The 19,403-nt window shown below is 43.6% G+C and overlaps 1 protein-coding gene across 1 annotated transcript; it reads left to right on the top strand.

The window, feature by feature from the left end:
- The first annotated feature begins 10,993 nt into the window (after window positions 1-10,993).
- Window positions 10,994-17,667, top strand: LOC123447967 (FRIGIDA-like protein 4a). Its single transcript, XM_045124717.1, has 4 exons — window positions 10,994-12,464; window positions 14,281-14,423; window positions 15,480-16,766; window positions 17,347-17,667. Exons 1-2 carry the CDS (start codon window positions 11,351-11,353, stop codon window positions 14,301-14,303), a joined length of 1,137 nt encoding a protein of 378 aa, XP_044980652.1. The 5' UTR covers window positions 10,994-11,350; the 3' UTR covers window positions 14,304-14,423; window positions 15,480-16,766; window positions 17,347-17,667.
- The last annotated feature ends 1,736 nt before the right edge of the window (window positions 17,668-19,403 follow it).

The raw sequence follows: 19,403 nt of genomic DNA, 5'->3' as shown, positions 1-19,403 counted from the left end.
CGGGCTCGCAAGCTAATGTAGAAGGTTCGTTGAGAACTTCTCAAAGATTGCGAAGCCGCTCTCAAGTCTTCTTCAGAAGGGTGTTAAGTATGCTTGGTCTCCAGAGTGTCAGTTGGCCTTCGACACACTCAAAGAGAAGCTCACCTCTACTCCAGTCTTGGTTCCTCCAGATGATTCCAAGCCGTACCAGGTATTCTGCAACGCTTCTCTCCAGGGTCTTGGTGTAGTTCTGATGCAAGAGAAGAAGGTGGTTGCTTATACCTCCAGGCAGTTGAAGCCAGCGGAGAAGAACTATCATGTGCATGATCTTGAGCTAGCAGCTGTGGTACACGCTCTGATGACTTGGAGACACCTCTTGTTGGAACGAAAGGTTGAAGTTTTCACCGATCACAAGAGTCTCAAGTACATCCTCACTCAGCCTAACCTGAATCTTCGGCAAACACGTTGGGTGGAAATGCTCCAAGATTTTAATCCGCGTGTTGAGTACACGCCAGGCAATGCTAATGTCGTGGCAGATGCCTTGAGCAGGAAGGCGTACTGCAACAGTTTGATTCTGCAACCTCTCCAGCCTGAGCTTTGTGAGTATTTCAGGAAGCTCAATTTTCAGTTAGTACCTCGGGGATTTCTTGCAAACCTTCAAATCTCTCCTACCTTGGAAGATCAGGTCCGAGCACCACAACTTCTTGATGCAATGGTGAAGAAAGTCAAGATTGGCGTGGCAAAGAGTCTTCCCAAGTATAAGTGCTTCAGTGTTGATTCCAGGGACACGTTGTTCTTCGAGGATCGTCTTGTAGTCCCGAAAGGTGATCTCAGAACGGTAATCATGGAAGAAGCTCATAACTCTCTGCTCTCTATTCATCATGGAAGCTCCAAGATGTATCAGGACTTGAAACAGACCTTCTGGTGGACTCGTATGAAGCGTGAGATTGCTCAGCTCGTAAATGAATGTGATGTATGTCGAAGGGTGAAAGCAGAGCATCAATGTCCAGCAGGTCTTTTGCATCCTTTGCCCATTCCCGAGTGGAAGTTCGATCATATTGAGATGGATTTCATCACCGGGTTTCCGAAGGGTAATGATGCCATATTCGTCGTCATTGACAAGTTGAGTAAAGTGGCTCATTTTCTTCGAGTCAAGGAATCCATTTCCGCAGCTCGGCTTGCAGAGTTGTACACCTCCAGGATTGTGTCTTTGCACGGCGTGCCTATGATGATCTCTTCGGATCACGAAAGTATCTTCACTTCCAAGTTCTGGGACTCTTTCCAGTCTGCAATGGGCACGAAGATCCGCTTCAGCACAGCTTTTCATCCTCACACTAGTGGTCAAGTGGAGCGAGTCAATCAAGTTCTTGAGGATATGCTGAGAGCCGGTGTTATCTCTTTTGGCATGAAGTGGGAGGATTGTCTGTCTTTTGCGGAGTTCTCGTATAACAACAGTTATCAAGCTAGTTCTGGCAAGGCTCCGTTTGAAATTCTCTATGGCAGGAAGTGTCGTACCACGCTCAACTGATCCGAGACCGGCGAGCGTCAGATCCTTGGGAATGATTTGATAGAAGAAGCTGAGGAGATGTGTCGGGTCATTCACGACAACCTCAGAGCAGCTCAGTCCCATCAGAAGAGCTATTATGATAGCAAGCACCATGACATATCTTATGAGCTTGATGACTTCGTCTATCTCAAGGTGTCGCCTATGAAGGGTATGCAGCGCTTTGGCATCAAAGGCAAGCTTGCGCCTCATTTCGTTGGTCCGTTCAGAGTGGTTGGCAAGAGAGGCGACCTTGCGTACCAGCTTGAGCTCCCGTCAAACTTTGCAAATGTGCATGAAGTGTTCCATGTTTCTCAGCTCTGGAGGTGCTTCAAGACCCCCGCGCGCACTGTTCATCTTCAAGACATCGACCTTCAGCCTAACCTATCTTATCGTGAGCATCCAGTTACGTTCTCGAGGCGACTGGGCGCAAGACCCGCAACAAGACCGTCAAATTTCTCAAAGTGCAATGGTCACACCATTCCGATAAAGAGGCTACTTGGGAACGCGAGGATCACCTCCGTTCTGAATTTCCAGAGTTCTTTTAGGCGTAGATCTTGGGGCGAGATCTTTTTGTAGTGTGGGAGAGTTTGTAATGCCCCAAGTGTGTAACCTTCCCTTTTTGGAACCTTCTTCATGTGGGTCCACTTTGTCAATGACATGAGAGCTATCAATGCATGTGATTTCATGTGTCACCTTGTTTAATTCTTCCTTGCATGCATGCATTCCATATCATTCCATGTGTCATGTGTTGTTGCTTTGTGGTCATATGAGGTGATGTGTTATCTTGTGTAATATGTGGTTTGTGAAATGTGTGGTGTGGTGCAACTCTAGTATATTGCATGTGATAGTAGGAATAGATGTGGTTTGCATGGCCTTCAAAACCATCTCCCTCCTATTTATCTCAAGCACAAATGTTTTTGCCTCTTCTGTGTTTTAAAAAAATGCCCGTGTGTTAGCATATTTTGTGGTGATTTTGAGATGTGGAAATGTTGTTTTAAAAGGTGTTTCAACAGGTGCAAATATTCCCAAAACAGCCAATGATAATGTTGTTTTGAAAATATTTAGTTGCCCCAAATAATTCTTTTCTATTTTATTCAAATTGGTCATAATTCCCTTATGACCAGGGTGTATTTGTTTTATTTTTATTTCCCTACAGTTTTGCTTTGAATTTAAAACTTCTCTGGCTTATTTAGAAAATAGAAAACCCCCTCAGGGAGCTTTTCTCTCTTTTTGTCGCTAGCCTTGGCCCATTTTCCTCCCGTGGCCCAACTATTCTCCTCCCGCACGATAGCCCAGGGCACACGTCCCTCCCTTCTCCTACCTGACGCCGTCTACCCCGCGCGTGCTTTCCGTCCCATTTCAGAGAGAGACGACGAGTCGCCGTGAGCATCACAGACGTCGAGGCCGCCTTAAATACCTCGGCGTACGTGCCCCTCTTTCTCCCTAGGTTTTCCCCTCTCTTCCCATCTGTGCCGCCACCTCTCTCCTTCTCCCTCCTTCTCTCCTTCCCCTTGGTAAGTCTCTGCAGATCAGTCACTGAGAGAGGAGAGAAGCACTCGCCGACGTCTTCCCCTGCTCCGTCGTCGTCCGGCGCCGCCGCCATGTTCGGGGGCTCGACAGAGCACCCCGTGTTCCATTTCCGACCTAGGTGAGGCCGGGGATCGTCCACATCGACGGCCAGCTCGTCATCTTCACCGTGTTCCCGGCGAACTTCCTCCTGTACCTCTACTTCGTCTGCAGCAGGAGCTTCTTCGGGTCTTCTTCCTCTCCAAGCTCCTCCTCCAAGTAGATCGTCGGCTATCCTTCTTCCCTAGGTGAGCCGGCCTTCTCCTTCCCTCTCCCTAGGGTAGACCCGGCGAGAGGACTCGCAGAGCGCCCCTGTCCCGAGCAGCAGTAGTAGATGTTGTGTGGGTTGCATGAGTGTGCTCTGTGTAGTTAGTTGCTGGTGTTGGTGCAGGTAATGTAGCAGTAGCAGCAGGTGTTCGTCTCCCCCTTAGTGTCTCAGCAGGAGTAGCAGTTAGCCCCGGCGGCCTCCCTGTCGCCAGCGTCTAGCTGTGGGCAGAGCAGAGGGCCTGATGGTATACCTACCATAGCCTCCATGTTCTGTCAAGTGCCGATGAGAGTCCTAGTGGTTATCAGAGGTGTGCCTGTTGTGTGTGTTCTGTTAGGTGTAGGGTTCGAATCCCAGTTGGTGCACCCCCTTTTTATTTCTTTTCGGTCGATAGTAGAGTAGCAGCTGCAGAGTAGATACCTTGCAAGCTATCCCTTCTGTATCGAAGCAGTGGCAGTAGCAGGGTGGCAACAGCAGAGTTGAGATTCAGAGAGGGCTTGGGTTCGAACCCCCCCCCCCCCAAGCCCTTTTATTCTTTTCACTGGTTCATTTTTTGTTGTTGTGTATTTTGTTGCTAGTAACAGTGGTTGCAGGTGCGTGTGAGTCAGGTTATATATGCTAGTTTGTTTCCATATTCTGTGGTGTCTTTTATTTTGCTGCATGTGTAGGTATGATATGTGTAGGTTATGTGATGTGTGTGTGCATGTGTAGTGTGTGTATGTGGGTTTGTTTCCATGCAAGTGTATGTACATGTGTGGTGAGGTGTGGTGTAGTGGTGTAATGGATCTTGTGGTGCTTGTGTTTGTGAGTTAGATGAAGCTAGTTGTGATCTAGTTGATGGTGTGCACTAGCCTATACATGTGGGTGTGTGTAAATGAGATTTGTGGTAAGGTGTGTGGAGGTGATGTTTATGTCATGAGTGTGGTGCAAGCACCAAGGGTGGCATATATGCACCTCTTGTGCAATATGTGATGTGAGTGTCTGTGTGGGTTTCCCCCCTCACCTACCTCGTGTGTGTAGGTTCTCTTGTCATGATATGGGTGTAGCTAGTGGTGGTGATACTAGCAAGTGTGGGTGAAGTTATGCATGTGCTTGATGTGTGTGGTGTATGGTGGTGTGCCAAGGCACATGAGCATGAGGTCTACCCCTCATGTGCACCTTTGTTGTTGTGGACATTTGCAAGAGCTTGAACAAGTGTTGCTCCAGTGAATAGCACATGTGATGATGCACTATTCACTAGATATGATTCCATGTGGATTTTCTTGTCTAGTTTGTGCCCTTTTGTTCCATGCAAGTGCATATGTTTTATATTTGTTTTTGGGGTAGAATCATCCGAGAGATCCATTGGTGAGATCAGTTTTTCCATTGGAACATTTTCTGGAGATGACATATTTAAGATTTGTTCTATGTTTGGAGCTTGGTTCCATGAGTTATGGTGAGCCCAAGAGTTGGATTCTTGGTTGTGGTAGTAGAGGGTGACCCCCTATACCACATATTGGTTTTGTTTCATGCTTAGGAAACCATATGTGCAAGTTGTGCCCAATCAAAGTAGGCATGTGGCTGAAATTCCAGATTAGTGAAAATCTGAGATATTCACAAAGTCTGAGAATCTATTTATATTTTCCTCTCTTGTTGATGAGATTGTGCAAGTCAATGTGTTGTGATTCAGCCTTAGCTTTCAACTGGAAAGTTGAAGCTTATGTGTTTGTCTAGCTCCCTGTAAATTTTCATTCCATTTGGAGTCATGTAGATATTGTTTTGGCTGCTGTCAAAATGCTTCAGAGCATAAACAGATAGTGAGAATCTGGAATTTTCACTAAGTCCCTGGAATCTGATATTTTTGGGCAAGTTTGCAACTGTGTAACTTCCTGTGTTTAACTCCTTTGTGTGATATTTTTGCTTGTGCTTGTAGTACTCTTGGATAGCTACTGCCACATATCTTATTTGGCATGTTTGGGTGGCAGTATGTGCTTTGCGTGTAGCTCACAAAGTGCTAAGATGTTGTTTATGGCAGATTGTGTAGTCTTGGGATTTTGATGTTTGTGAGAGCATAGTTGATGGTGTGGTGATATTCTTTGCACCACCCCATCCATGTTGGTTTGTTTTATGTCTTGGCTACCTGGAAATACCAGAGTTGAGCCATTGGAGTGTGTGGTGATGAATTTGACACGTAGGGCTTCATTTCTTGTTTCGTTGTTTCCCATTGATCCATAGCTCCGTTTGTAATGTTCTTTATATGGTTTTGCATCATTTTCACGTGACGCATCTGATCATGACATTCTCATGCATGTAAAGATAGCTTAGAGTGCATCTCTGTCCAGGAACATGTATTTGCTTCTCATGCTTGTGCTAGGGATAGGAATAGTGATGCATGCTCATATTCATCTCATGCATCATGTGCTTGTTGCATCTTGAGGTTCTGTTGTTCATTGGATGTTGTTTCTATGTTGGGTAGCACCGGGATCGGAGAACGAGTACGTGGATCCGGGAGAGTACGTGCAGGACGAACAAGAACAGTTTCAAGCTGAGGATATCAGAGGCAAGATGATATGACCTTGATTCCGTCTCTAGACTTGTTATGCTAGATTAGGTTTCCTTTGTCATACCCTCGCTGCCTACCACTGAAATATTTGCCTCCTGATATTGCCATGAAACCCAAACACTTATCCCTTCCTAGCAAATCTTGAACGGCTAAGTAGGCTTTGCTAAGCTTCTAATGTTAGCGTTGCTAGTTGCAGGTGCAATTGTCTCATGTGATAACATGAGTTTTTTATCATTATGTTAAATATGTTATTTAATTAATGCACCTATATACTTGGTAAATAACGGAAGGCCTAGCCTTTTGCCGGGTGCTTTGTTCCGTTATTGCCGCCATAGTTACCGGCTACCGGTGTTTGATTGCAAATTGATCGCTCCTAACACGTTCGGGATTGTTATGGGGACCCCCTCGATAAATCGCGTAGTGCTAAGACTTGTCCGGCAGGACCCAACATTGGTGTTAATTTGCTAATCACTTAATAATAATCCGCATAGGGAATGATCAACAACCCGGGCCAGTGCTCCTCATGAGTGTTGGTCCACAATGGACAGACTGCGGGGGCCAACAAGGGAAACTTGAGGTTTGGCTCCTGTAGGCTTTTCCATCCGTCGTGTCCTGAGACTGAGATACGCGGATCTTATCGGGGTCGTCGACACGACGGGAGGTCCTGCTAGAGTTGTCTTACCTTAGCGATATATCTTGCGTATGGGAATCCCGGTGAAGCTTTCGTTCTCCCCAGAGTTGAGGTTTTCCTCTAAGGAATCCGACGAGATCACGAGATTCGTGATAGAGGATTACTTTGCGGCCCGTGTACGTTTGTGATGGACTAGTTGGAACACCCCTGCAGGGTTTAATCTTTCGGAAAGCCGTGCCCGCGGTTATGTGGCAACTTCGAATATTTTGTTAACATCCGGTAATAGATAACTTAAACATAAGCTAATAAAACTGCCAACTATGTGCGTAATCGTGACTGTCCCCTTCGAAGATCTCTCTTCGATAGGGAACATGGTGGGGTTATGATTGACGTAGGTAGGTGTTCAGGATCACTTAGTGATCATCTATCATCGACCGCTAGAATAGACCACCTTCATACATGTTCTACATAAGTTAGCCACCATATAAAGCTTAGGATGCTGCAACCTAAATACTCCACCTTTCCAACCTAATAACTTGACTAGTTCTAACACCGAGGTCATAGATTGCTGAGTCCCCGTGGCTCACAGATTCCTTCACAACACCAACAGGTTCAGGTACCCCCGAGACAGGTGATCCCGACGGCACGCAGCTGGCGTGGTAGTACGATGAGGAGAACGACCGCCTGTACGTGGACTATCCAGAAGACTGAGGCGTGGTCGTGATCATGGGCAAGCATGCAGGGTAGCATAGTCATTTCCCTTGTTTTGTAGTCCGTATGCGGAACTACCTTGCTTGGATGCGTGATGTAACTCTGATATATTTATGAGATGACAGTTGAATTCCTTATTGTCATTCCTCTATTATTTCTATGTGCTATGTCACCATGTTTGCGAAACGCTTAGATGCGCTTCTTTCCAATTCGGGGCCTCGTTCCCCAAATCGGAAAGGACCGCATCTTAGTCGTTATAGACCACCCTCAAGGGTCCCTTAGTGGAATCATGACATCTTGCATTGTTCAAGGGCGTGAGGAAATTACGGTGGCCTTAGTGGCATCTTGGGGAGCATTATGCCTCCACACCGCTCCAAACGGAGATTAGCATCCACAAGGGTTGTGAACTTCAGGATACATCGTCGTCTCTGTGTGCCTCAGTTATCTCTTACTCGAGCCTTTTACTTACGCACTTTAATTTGTGATAGCCATATTGTTTCTTGTTATATATATCTTCATACCACTTAGTTGTTTATCTTGCTTAGCATAAGTTGTTGGTGCACATAGGCGAGCCTAGTTGTTTTAGGTTTTGTGCTTGACAAGTTAAACGTTAGTTTTATTCCGCATTTGTTCAAGCCTAAACCGTAGTTATTTTAAAGCGCCTATTCACCCCCCTCTAGGCGACATCCACATCCTTTCACTTGACCACGAGGCTTATCTGTTCACTGGTAACAAGGTTGTCATTTAAAGTAGTGGGAGTGTCACTTGAAGCTTTGTACGCACCACTTGACTTGTTATGAAGCTCTTCTTTGTCTTTGGGTGACATTTCATGAGCAACAATCCTTCCAATGACTTCCGTTGTCTTGAGATCTTTGTAGTTTGGCATCATTTGTATCAATGTGCACACGATGTCGTACTTTCCATCCAAGTCTCTAAGGATCTTCTTGATGATGAATTTGCCGATCATCTCTTCACTTCCTAAGCCAGCAATCTCATTTGTGACGAGAGCAAGCTTAGAGTACATCTCAACGACTCCTTCACCATCCTTCATCTTGAACTTGTCAAGTTGACTCTGTAGCACATCCAACTTAGATTCCCTGGCGGATTTGATACCTTCGTGCATATCAACCAAAGTATCCCAAATTTCCTTTGCATTCTTGAGTCGGCTAATCTTGTTGAAATCTTCGGGGCATAGTTAGTTGAATAGAATATCGCATGCCTGAGCGTTGTATTGCAACATCTTCAATTCTTCCGCGATCGCTTCACGATCTGGTTCCCTTCCATCACCGAAGAATTCACCTTGCAATCCAACATGAACATCAACCCAAACGGCAGGGTTATGACCAAGAATATTCATTTTCATTTTATGCTTCCAACTAGTAAACTTTGTACCATTAAAATATGGACCTCTACGGTGGTAATTTCCCTCACTAGACGCCATATTCTCCTAGGTTGTGAAACCAATGCAATGGAGACCAAAGCTTTGATACCACTTGTGGGATCCGAAGTATGTCTAGCGGGGGTGCTTAGACTACTTGACCAAATAAAAACTTAGCATTTTTCCAATTTTAGTTGTGGACAAAAATTATGATTGATTGGCTCTTATCACAAACCATTCATGCATAATATCGAGTATGTCTACCCGATCGGGTTCAATCAAGATCAATGATTCCACAAGATCAAGAGTGGTTAATGGAGCAAGACTCAAGTATTATATTGCTTATAACCCTCTCAAGATAGCGAATGGAGTTATGCAGGTAATTACACTAAAACATTTTGTCAACAAACAATTTTGGAAGCCTCCAAGACTAGAAAATGGATAGGTAAGTAATATGAAAACCATCTCTGATTTGGCAAACATGTTTTTGGTTGTTTTCATACATTTGAGAAAGAGAATAGCTACAAATGGAACGAAGGCGAGCCATGCGGGGCCTATGCGACCTACCCTAGGCCACGAGCCCAGTGGCTTATGGAGCATATAGACTCCGCCTCAATTTCGTTTTCGCCCGATATCTCCTTATACAAGCGGAACCCCTCTTACCAATTCATTGATCGCACCTTTCCACAGGTGTTCTCGCTAGATTTTCAGGAAGACCAAATGATCATGTCATCCTCTGGAGCAAGCATGGAAGGAGGTGACAGACGCAAGAAGGATGAAGAGGCATGGAAGATGGAGGTTAAGGGCAGGAGAGGAACTTCGGGGATCCTAGTGACCTCCAATGAAGAATGAGAAGACCCAACACCCAAGCCTTTGAGTTGTTGCAAGCATCCTCGTTTCCCCATCATTCTTGAAGGCTATAAAAAGGACAACAAGAACAGAGGCATATGTTGCCTCCTAAGTTCTCGGCAAGGTTATACGAAAACTCCTTTCACAATTTGATTCATAACTATGGAATAAAGAACACCCCCGAGTGGACACGTCATCAACTTGGGTTAAATCGTGAAAGACATCACATAACGTTATGCCCTATAACTACTCCTTAATTGTATCTGCCACATATATTGAGAACCCGGGGAGAGGGAGGTGGGGGGGGGGGGGTCTAAACAACAAACCAGAGTCGTCATCAAAGGACCAAGCATGTGCACATAGCAACAATGCACCCTCTTAAACTAGTTCTAAGCTTGGGGAAGGTTTTATGCTACTTTACATCGTTCCTATTTTTCTTTTATTTCCATGTTTAGGTTTTTCACAATTTAAAGAAATTCATAGCTCTACATATTAGATGCAAAATGTGCTATATGCTCATTCAGAGCAATATATAGATGCATCCGGTATGAAACTATATAATAAATATATGACATGGTATCTTTTTTGCATTTCATTCATATAGATCTTAACATTGCAATTCAATCTTATAGAGTTATCTTGTGAGAGGTCATGACTTTACATGTGTGGGTTTAATAAGTAAAATATATTGAAATCTAAAACAAGCATTGTTGATTTAATTAATTCATGAAAACTTAGCACGAAGGACGAGAAACGGTCCCACGTAAACTTAAGCTAAAACCACGTCAGTTATTTCCGAGCAGAGGTAATACTGTTTTGAACATATTTTATGATCGTAAACGCTAGCTGTGTATTTGGAAACTTGAACAAATAGCTACGTGGCTAAACATGAAAACAGCCTAGTGATTATGAATCAAATGAACATGAAAAACAACTTAATTAATTTATTATGGATCCTGCAGCAAACATGACCCTTTATTTTCCGCCTTTGCCAAATGACCGTGTACCTTCCGTGGTCCAAACAACGGAAAGAGAAGGCTCCGAAAAAATCGGAAAAACAGTTTCTATTGCGTCTGGATGGAGTCCGCCTCGGCGCCCAATCCGCCGCCGCCAAAATTCCAATCCCTACCCCTTCTCCTCCGATAGCGCAGCCTGACTCCGACCTGCCCCCGAAGGCGATGGCGATGGCGATGGCGATGGCGACGGCGGAGGTGGAGGCAGCAATCGCCGCACTCCCGGCCAAGAAGGAGGCATTGCGCGAGGCCTTCGACCGCCTCGCCGCCTGCTCGCCCTTCCCGCTCCCCTTCACCTGGGACGACCTCGACGCTCACATCTCGCCCCTCCAGTCCTCCATCTCCCTCCGCCACCGCCAGCTGCTAGTCCTCGAGGGGGCCCGCTCCACCCTCGCCGTTCCCGCACCAGTCCCAACCGGCAAGCGCAAAAATCAAGGAGACGAGGACACCAGCGAGGAGGAGGAGGTGGAGGAAGAGGAGGACGAGGAAGTGATGGAGGAGGTGGAAGAAGAAGAGGATGATGATGATGATGATGATGGTGATGAGGAGGAGGAGGAAGAAGAGGTTGTGGAGGAGGAGGAGGAGGAGGTCGTGGAGATTGAAGAAGATGAGGTAGATGCCAACAATGCGGCAGGCAAGGAGCAGAAGGCCGGCGAGCAGACGCAGGAGGCTGAAGAAGAGAAGGTGAATGAGCATAAGGTATTGGAGGCTAGTGATGTGGCTGAGAGGGACTGCAAGGCAGAGAGGGGTGAACAGGAACAGCAGGAGTCTGACGATGAGGTTGGGGATGCCAAAGAGGAGCAGCAGGAAGCCAAGAAGGTTTCTGTGAAAAAGTTGTGTAATAAGGATCTTGCAGCGGCATGCTCTAGAATGAATGCCGCAGGACTGGTGAATATCGTGTTTAACAACAACATCTACCGGCAAGAGTACCCTGTGGCTATGTGCAATGCCAAAGATGCCGCTGCTCTTGTCCTTAATGTGGTTAGGATCTTTCTGACCAACAAACGGCCCAAGACCAACAGGGTCTGGGAGAACTGTGTTGCGCTGATCCGCTGTGTGCCTGTTGTGGCACCCAAGCTTTCTGTCCGCATGATTAATCAGGCCAAGCCGTTTGCCAAGAACTGGAAGAAGAAGATCGGTGAGTGGGGGGATTGTGGAGATCATTGCATGCTGGCCTCATGGGCCTTTCTTAACTTCATCATTTCTTACAACATTGTATCAGAGTTTGATGTCGATGAGATCATCCGTCTCTATGGCACAGTCCCACGCAAATATCAGAGGAAGAACTGCGTCAATCTCTGCCAGGGTCTTGGTCTCGTCAGTAGGATCAGTGACTTAATTGATTATTTGATTGAAAATGGACAACAATTGAGCGCCATACAAATGACACAGGTTCTTCAATTGGTGGACAAATATCCACCACTTGCTCTTCTGGAGGGATATGTTGAGAAGGCAAAAGGGACTGCTCTAGAGTTACTTAGCAAGAATGGATTAGACAAGTCCCAGAATCCAACCATATCAAAGGAGATTGAGAATCTTCGGCTGGCGGAATCTATGGTTAAACAGCAACTCACTGATTCAAGCAAATCGGTTACTATCTTGGAAGAGATTAACAATTTGTTAGCTGAATATGCAAAGAGCCGTATTACAACAAATGCCTCTACTACGTCGACATTAAATTCAAGGCAGGAGCAAAAAATCCAACAGCAGAAGCAAAATCAGAAACACAAGAAGCACAAGAAGGAGCAGCAGCAACACGAGGAACAAGATGGCCAAGTGCAGGGGAAACAAAGAAAGCTGGAAGGGAAACAGCTGTACTTGAACCAGCCACGGCCATGTGTTACCAAGCTACCAACACCAACTGGTCCTCTGGCAAGATCTCTATCACCTGTGATTCCGAATGTGGCACAGATTGGTCCCATTGGACATCGGCCATTTGATCTAATGCCTGCAATTCCTCTACCATTTTTACCAGGAATTCAAGGTGGACCAGTTGCAGCAAATGCTGTACCTACTCAATATAACCCTTTCCAGCAAAATCCTTTATACCGCCATCCGTCATTCCACCCCATATAGCACTTTACTTCAGTAGCTTATCAAGTAAACTACAACTCAGACATAGGATTTGTAAAGAATTGCCTGCCATTTCCTTTTTTGTGTTATGCGTTTCCTAATAAACTTGTTTTTTTGCAACCCGTGACTATCCAAAAGAGTAGTTATTTTGAGTTCATGTCCAGCACCCAGCTCATGGTACTCTGATTTTGTGTTTCTTCATTAATCAGTAGCCTTCGTGATTACAGGCTGTCCGTTAGTCTGAGTCTACACACACTGGCTGGACTGTGGTCTTTTCATTTACTAAATCTGCATTTTCTTACCTGGAGTAGTTTATGTTAAGATTGGTTATTGTAGTTTGTTTCTGATAATAATATGGCATTTTTTATCGGTACTATTTATTTATTTGCATTACTGTTATCCAGATACATGTTTGTGGTAGTTGAGTTCATTGGCTTCCCTTTATATTTATTTGTTATGAAAGATATGCCTCTGACCATGGTTTCATGGTAGTTGCCATATGGTTAGGCAATAGGTGCCTAGGTTATATTTTCTCAATAGATCGGTGGTGATGCGGTACAGTTTGTAGGGAGTGAACGAAATTTTGTTACATGATTTTTCCCTGCCCTTTCTTAAAAAATACGTATTTTCCACCACCATCAATATTTTGGTAAGTATTTTGGAAATTATTAGCTTTTCTGTAAATATAGTAATTTATAACCATAGGACTCAAACCCACGACCAGCCACAACAATGTGCGAGAGACCTCAATGGCTGCAGTACATCATGATTTGTTACTACTAAATTATTTTTCCTCTTTCTATATATATACTCTATAATGTACGAATTTTGAATTTTGCCTCTTTCTCTCTCCTCCCTAGCATCCCAAATCAATACCAACTATTGATTCAATTTACAAAGACAATGATCTAGAGCCTGATCTTTACTGTACCAAATCCAACGGTCAATATCTTGGGGATCCGCGGTCGTCCCACCGCGCGCGACTGGAAGCACCTAAAACTCCCCTATCGCGATACTTACAGACGCCTCCGCACTCTTGCTGCTGCTCCGCATGCTCACCCCACCGCTTCGTGGCATCTCTGCACGTACGTGCCTCAGGCCGCCCTACCCCGGACGCTATCGCTGCTGCAAGTGCTAGCAGCTGGATGCCATACCATGATACCACTGCTGCCCGGCCACTGGCTGAAAACATTGTACTCAAGCGCACGCACTGACGCACATACAGCTTAGATATTGAGTAGGTAAGATTTCCATTTGATGAAGTACTAGCTTCTTTGCTAATCTGTATATATTCCTGCTGTAAATCTGAACCCAGAGTTTGCATCTCAGTGTAAGAAATCAAGACGTAGATTACAGCATTTTCTGACCACCATGTGTTTAGTTTATGCCTATAAAGAATTTCTTTTTGTTTCCATTCTAATATACTTCTATAAGTGCTATACCGATTTAAAAGGACATGCTCAGTCATTTTAACATTTCAAATAAATCTCTTTTTTTATAGATAACAATGTGTGTATGTTCCACTGTAACATGGTAAAATAAACCTTGACCAGAGCATCAATATTGCCTATTATTGGATTTTGCATCAAGTATAATATACAACAGAAAAATGTTTGTTACAAGTAATTGGACGTGTAAGCATGCCGTCCTTATACTGCTGCATGTTCTTCCTATGCTTATGTTAATTAGGTATGAGTATTTACTAATGTTTGTCAGCACCTTAGCAGAATCTGTGGACAATTATCTATGAAGGACATGAAAGGAAATTCAAGTAACTATACAACAAGGTCCACCCGAATATTGGGACGGGCTCCTTTTTCAAGATATTATAAATGTGGTTGGCTTACATAGTTATCAAAACGGAAACAAGGTATATCTTTAATATTTCTGATCATGAAGTTATTTGACGCAAGATTACACGTTTTTATTATATATACTGCTATATATAAGAATCACTAATGCCTTGTATGTTAGCACATTGCTCACACATTCCTTGAAACATTCATTTCAGCACAAGAAAAATATTGGTTCAGTGGGTTATCCAATTAAAAAACAAATGCAGCCTTGTGCACGTAGCTCCCACTTCCGTAGGGTCCGGGGAATGGTCCGTTCATTTTGGGTCTTTTGTACGCAGCCTTTCTCATGATGTCCCTGATGGCCACTCTGTCAGGTTATGTCTATCTTCAAAACATACACCTATATAATAAGAAACATATTTATCGTTCAGGTTATATAACATAAGCATTTCTGATATGTAGAACAACATAAATAAAAACAGTTAGTAGCATCCAGTCGTTTTATCAGTATCTACATTTCTTCATGAATAAATAAATACAATAACGTATGCATTCTTTTTGTCTTTGGAAACAGTGACCATACTTGGAAATTTAAAATGTTCTACAGCTTACTATATCCTTCTAAACAAAATAATCATTTCAGTTACTGAAAATCAGACCATGATCAGTCATCTGACATCATCATGTAATGAGCGGATGAGTATTTTGGTCAATGCAGGCGTATAGCAGAATTTCAGAATGTAACCTTTTAAACTACACCCAGATCTTCTGCCCAAGGTTACCATATATTGTCACTCACCGAAAAACAATAATGTCAGAAATCTTGCCAAAACTTCTCCATGGTTGTAGGGTATAGTTCTCCTCGTGATGTTTGATAGACATAGTTGCAAATTGTGACACCTGCCTCTGTTGTTGAAAGTTCAGAACTGTAAATAGCTATGTATATGGGATGCAGATTTCCCCGTGTTGCACCAGTCTTCCCAAATTCTCAAAATAAAATAAAAATTGTCAGTAAAGTTTAAGGCATATGAGACAAGTGAACTGCAGCATGGATTTATGATCATATTTTTAAGCAACCATGCATACATCATGGTCGCATTTTCTAATGCATTTCTCCCTGGAAATCATAGGGGACCTATGCAACACAATATGTGGTTGCGAATTCTACATTGCGAGGGAGATATAATCATGAAACATCAATGTTGCTGGTTCATTTTACATTGCGAGTGTCTGTACACACAGTAATTAATAATCAGTGGACTTTCGAAAATGACAGCCACCAAGATCATAACAAGTCGAGGTGGGTGGTGGCAGTAGGCCTCTGCACCACCATGCGGACCAGCACTTCAGTTTCCGGTCACTTCGTATTCTTTCTTCTCTTTGCAGCTTCTATCCTTTATTACCTTGCCGAATTCAATTTTGGAATGGTTGGATTGGTTACTCTGCAAGACTAAGTTACAACACATGGATCAGTTTACAGTGCATATGTGGTCACATTCTTCTCCTTTTTACTAGCAGAAATTAAACCAGATACGTGCGCTTGTTGCCGGACGCAGCGTCCTTCAGCTGGTGTGTCTCCAGCAGGACCCCGCTAGAGGAGCTGAAAACATTTCTCATGCAAGTGGACGTCCAACTGAGTGAGCAAGATGCAGTGCATCAGATTGTTTTAAATCCATGATTACTAAAATTGTTGTATCAGATTTTTCTAGAGCTTTTAGCCACATCATATTTGATAACACTGAGGACTACAACAATCGATGCTTATCAATACAGAACTTCAAAAACAGAATAGTAAAGGTTCGTATGTCAGAATAATGCAAGAACTGTAGGCAAGCACAGTTTTCTCCTCTTCAGTGACCCCTATTTTTCATTAGCATAAACTAAACCAGATGGGTGTGCGAAGTGTTGTGCGGATCTAAGGACAAACATCATATCAGGAAAAGTAAATTGTAAGAATAAACAAGGATCTTTGTCTGCACTTTGGGAAAAGCAGAGACAAATAATTCAAAGTTATTTACTTGGGCTAGCGTTTACAGTTGAAGCTTATGCAACGTGATTTGCACACGTATTAATGTTAAAGACTAGACATGCTAATATGCTATTGTAAACACATGGCGTACGTAGCTAATAGGCAGATCTTTTTTGCATTAGAGGTAAAATAGAACAAAGAAAAATGCTTCTTGCCTTGGAAATGCCTTCCATGGAGCCTCAGGCCTGCAATTGTCTAATTCCTTCTGGGCTTTGGCAGCACATTTGAAATTCTATATATGGTCCTGATACATTCCACATTTTATATCCCTGATTATGATATTTAAGGTACCTGTGCAGAACACTGTGCATTCGGGACTGCCCCTGCCCTCTGAAAATTGAAGGTTGCTTTGTCCACCAAACAAAATACTGTGTTGGTTTACCAAAAGGTAAACGTATAGCGGTCCTTGTTCTGTATTATACGTACTAGCCTTTATTGTTCTATAAAGTAAAGTGCAGATTTTGAGCGGTTTCTTTTGTTTGCAAGCTTGGCCCCGGAAATTGCTTTTGGCTCCCGAGCTCCATGGAGCCCTTTGAATTTGAAACTCAAATTTCATGAAAATTCATATTTTTACATTTCAAAAAATTCTGAAAAAAAATACAGGGATAAGTGAAGGCGTAACACACATGTGTGTAAATTTTCAGAAAAAAATACATTGAAATGAGGGCTGTGCAAAAAAGACAAATCTGAGGCTTTTTTACACATGACACTATTCATCATTTCAGGTCATGAATTTGTCTTTTTTGTGCAGATTGTATTTTAAGGTATTTCATCCTAAATTTTTGCACATATACGCATAACATCCTTCTTTACTTCCATATTTTTTTTCAGATTTTTTTGAAACCGAAAAGTTTGAATTTTGAATTATTCAAAAATTTCGGCCTCCATGGAGGCCGAGCTCCAAACGTCCGCACTCGCTTGGCCCCCACTATTTTGAATGTTTTCTATTGTGCCATTGTTTGTTTTAGGGAAATCGTCCTCTTCAACTGCATCTTCCACCCCTGTCCCTCCTATCCTTTTGGTGCTGCTGTGGACGCTGCTGCTTCCATTCCTCATGGGTGGGGTGAGTGCTAGTTTTGCGTCCTTCCCCTTTTATGCTCAATCCTCTGTAACTTCATCAAGGATCTTATTTATTCTGCCTATATGTATGCAAGATCTTTATGATTAGGCGTCCAGTGTTTGGTTACTTTCTAGACCGATCATACTTTATTTTCATTATTATATAGTTCAGGATTGACGAACTTTGATTTGTGTCTGAATCTGATCATATATTTTTGGTTTGATCTTTTTATCTTCGCTGTTGCGACTCTGTTCATTGGTCTTTATCTTTGGCCTTGCCTGTTGGTAGCTGCTGATGAGAGAATATATATCTATTTATCGTACTTCGTATTGCTGTCAAATGTTAATGGAAGCTCTTTTTGTTTCTGGGGGGCACAAAAGTTCTCTGATGTTGCAAGAACTCTGGGACTACATTTATGGGTGCCAAATGAAAGCCTTAATACACAAATGAATTCCGGGACAAATCACGTTCTTGTGCCAGTGATCCTATAAAGAGGAATCTTATGATAAGCGTGGAAAGCATCCCCTGCACTTTTTTTTTGAGGGAACTCCATCATGGCTATTTTATTGAGCTGGTAATAATGTTACATCGTTCACAAGGTCCTGAACTAGGAAATCTGGGGGCTCATCGTCCCATTCACATGAGATATTACTATTATAGGCATGCTTAGCTAGTTTGTGTGCAGCGGCATTTGCTTCCCTTTTACAGTGCATAAATTGGACTGATCCAATCATCCCTGCGAGAATGAAAATTTCTACATAGACTGCCGAGGCTCCCGTCCAGATCCTATCCTGTCCGGAACAGACGTCAACTACACCAATCGCATCCGATTCTATCTAAATTGAGTGGAAACTCATCTCATTTGCTAACAGCAGCCTTGCTTCATGGCCAATGTCTCCGCTGTATGAGCATCCGAAACATTGGGGAGTAGCGAGCACGAGCCACTGAGGAAGACACCTTGTTCTTCTCCAAGGCTGGGTACCCGATATAGTGATCGGGCTGCCAAACAATTCGGGCTATTCAGGTAATTCGGGTACCGTAACCTTTTACAATAGATCCTGATCTGTCAGGCATTCATAACAGATTTTCTAGTACAATACATGCTGATTTGTCAACTGTAATTGATTTCCTGCACTACTATTTTTTTTAAACAGAGACAAAAGATTTGCCTCATTCATTAAACAAGAAAGAAGCGTTTAATAGAGTTACAGGTCGCCTCGTTTATTACAATAGATCCTAATTTTTTGGCACCCGCGGTGATTCAAAGCTTGGTGTTGTCAATGATGGTCCGTAGAAGTATGGGAAGTGGTGCGCTCTTGTTACATAAGATTCTAGCGTTATGTTCGTTCCAAATACTTCAGGAGGCAAGCATGGCGAGGGAGGCCAAAGCACGTTGATTGGGGTTGTGCAAACTGGTCCTCTTGTTCCACCATTCGAGGACGGATCCTTCTAAATGCCAGGAGGACGTGTTCATGTGGGTGATGGAGAACTTTAGAATGACCGAGTCCCACAGCCTACATTTGTAGAAGAGATGGGCACCCGTCTTGTCTTCTCACTTGCAGAGTGGACAAAGCCCACAATTTTCTGAGTCACGCTTATCCAATCTGTCGGCGGCCCAAATCTTATCTTGGATAGCAAGCCAGGTAAAGAACTTAACTTTTGGAGAAGCCCAAGCTTTTCAGATCACGAAGTCCATTGGCGAGAGCGTGAGCCCAAGAAATTGAGCCTTGTATGTCGTTGCCGTCGAATAAACCCCATCGTTAGCGCCGCACTTCTATTAGCGCTAATACCTTCCTTTTGCATAAGACAGAACAAACCAAGTTTTAGGTCAGTGATTCATCTTGCATGTTGCGTTCAACCCCACCAGATCCTGCCCCACTCACCTCTTGGCGGGACCTCTCGCCCCCATGTCTTGCGTGTGTTATACGTATTTTTTAAATCTGTGAAATGACTGAAATAATTTTC

Source organism: Hordeum vulgare, chromosome 4H (assembly GCF_904849725.1).
Source record: "Hordeum vulgare subsp. vulgare chromosome 4H, MorexV3_pseudomolecules_assembly, whole genome shotgun sequence".
Taxonomy (NCBI): domain Eukaryota; kingdom Viridiplantae; phylum Streptophyta; class Magnoliopsida; order Poales; family Poaceae; genus Hordeum; species Hordeum vulgare.
The sequence above is the reverse complement of the archived record's forward strand: the minus strand, read 5'-3'. Positions and strand labels throughout refer to the sequence as shown.